The sequence below is a fragment of the Austrofundulus limnaeus genome, unplaced genomic scaffold, assembly GCF_001266775.1.
Source record: "Austrofundulus limnaeus strain Quisiro unplaced genomic scaffold, Austrofundulus_limnaeus-1.0 Scaffold519, whole genome shotgun sequence".
Classification (NCBI taxonomy): Eukaryota; Metazoa; Chordata; class Actinopteri; order Cyprinodontiformes; family Rivulidae; genus Austrofundulus; species Austrofundulus limnaeus.
In genome coordinates, this window is record NW_013952921.1 from 286,786 (window position 1) to 288,837 (window position 2,052).

Consider the following 2,052-nt stretch of genomic DNA (forward strand, 5'->3'; position numbering starts at 1 on the left):
TTTTAGTTTAAATTTTTAAAAAACTGAACATTCTACAGTATTTTTACAGTCTTTATTTTACAGTTAAAGTACATGTTTATCATATAAAGTCTAATGTTAAAACAAATCAGGGATCCCTTTAAAGAAAACCTGCCTGTGGGCAGGTTTAGTTCAGAGTCTGTTACCATCACTCAGTTTAATCCCACAGGTGTGCAGTACAGTACAACATACAGGTGGTAAAATAACAGTCCTTAATCAGAAGTAGCAAAATGTTTATTTAAAAAGAACGTATATGATTACAGTCACACGATAAGTGCAGGAATAAACAAATCATAAGAACATTGATCAGCGATGTGTTGAAAAGTGTAAAATAAAGGCACAAAGTCAGGCTTTAGTGTGGCGTCATCAGTAGGGCTCGTTAAAGGGGTAGTAACGATGTCCTGCGTCTCTGGGAACACGCTTTCCCTCCACCTGCAACATGCAGAACCAGAACCAGTGATCAGCCACAGCTGGGACTCATTTAAATACTGAGTGTTGCTGTTTGAGTGATGAACACCAGAATGTTATGAGGAGTGATCAGATGAAGTGTTGTCATGAACATAAACTTATTACCCTGAACATTTCCACTCATAACAAGAGTTACTGTAGTTATTAAAATAGGAACAACAGCAACAGTCATGGAAGAGCCTTTTGAGATGGAGAAGTGCAAAAGTTTTGATGTGTTATGCTTCCTTCTGTTTTAATGGTGTTCCATCACCCTGCTGATAACTGAGTTGTTTCTTTTTTCCTTTCACATTTAGCAGCAGATTTTTATATTTACACTTAAACATCTGAGATTTTATGCTAATCTGATTCCAACATTTATCCAGCCTAATTTAGGTTAATCTTGTGACTGGAGCTTCTGTGTTTTCAGAGTTGATTGTTTATATGGAATAAGGACACATATTTCAGAATTTCATATTAATATATCTGTAAAACTACTGAGTAAACTCAAACAGAACAATTTTATAGTTAATTAGTACATTTATCCTATAAAGACCTTGTGGTCAATCCATAAAGTGCCTGTGACATCAAATCTTTGTATTAAATATGAATTCATTTATGGAAAGATAACACTGATAACATATTGGGGAAAAAAGGTTTATGCTGCTGAGATGAACAGTTGTTGAGATATTTGCATGTGAAATAACAGGAAGTGATGTCAAGAGGGAATGTCTGCAGTTTGTTACAATGACTAACAGACTGTAGAGAAGAATCTGATGTTTCTTTAGATTATTTTGGATCACTTAAGAGTCAGAGTTCAAATAATTTTGTTTTAATAAACAAAGACCACAGAGTTCATTTTCTTAAAGAGTTCCCCTATGATGTCACTTCCTGTTTCACTTTGGCTGAGTCAAGTGACAAAATGGATAAAATCTTGCACCAAGTTTCTTAAATTTTAAGATGTTTTCTTTGATTCTTTGTATTTAAAAGGATATATATATATCACAGACACTTTAAGGAGGCAAGTGGACAAACAAAAACCCATAAATGCTGACAAACTCAATCAGTTATAGAAGAACGAGCTGCTACAAAGACCCCTGACTGACAGTATACCAGGGGCCCTGCAGAGGTCTTTAAATTAAATACAGACCAGATTGGCAGGTGCACAGGTGCTCACAATGAACGGTGATGTGCAGGTGGTGCTCCGTCGACAGCAAAAGCAGGATAAAAACAATGGAAAGACAGGCTACACACCAAGATTTAAGGTAAAAAGTAAAAGGTCCTTTAATAAAAGAATGGACCAGCCATTAAATGAGTTGCCGGTAGGCAACTCATTTAATGGCTGGTCCATTCTTTTATTAAAGGACCTTTTACTTTTTACCTTAAATCTTGGTGTGTAGCCTGTCTTTCCATTGTTTTTATCCTGCTTTTGCTGTCGACGGAGCACCACCTGCACATCACCGTTCATTGTGAGCACCTGTGCACCTGCCAATCTGGTCTGCGTAGAAGCTGTGTTGACTCCTCTCAGGGAAAGGGGGGTCCGTCTGTTAGCATATCTAGACGACTGGGCTCTGATCACAAGCTCCAAGG

General features: G+C 37.2%; 1 protein-coding gene across 2 annotated transcripts in view; it reads right to left on the minus strand.

Moving 5' to 3' along the window:
* Positions 1-234: 234 nt before the first annotated feature.
* The window catches only part of akr1a1b (aldo-keto reductase family 1, member A1b (aldehyde reductase)), an 11,239-nt gene continuing 9,421 nt past the window's right edge, over positions 235-2,052 (minus strand). For both annotated transcript variants that reach the window (XM_014026038.1, XM_014026037.1), the window contains exon 9: positions 235-450. In XM_014026038.1, coding sequence (XP_013881492.1) covers positions 385-450 — 66 coding nt within the window. In that variant the 3' untranslated portion in view covers positions 235-384. The remainder of the gene's footprint in view (positions 451-2,052) is intronic.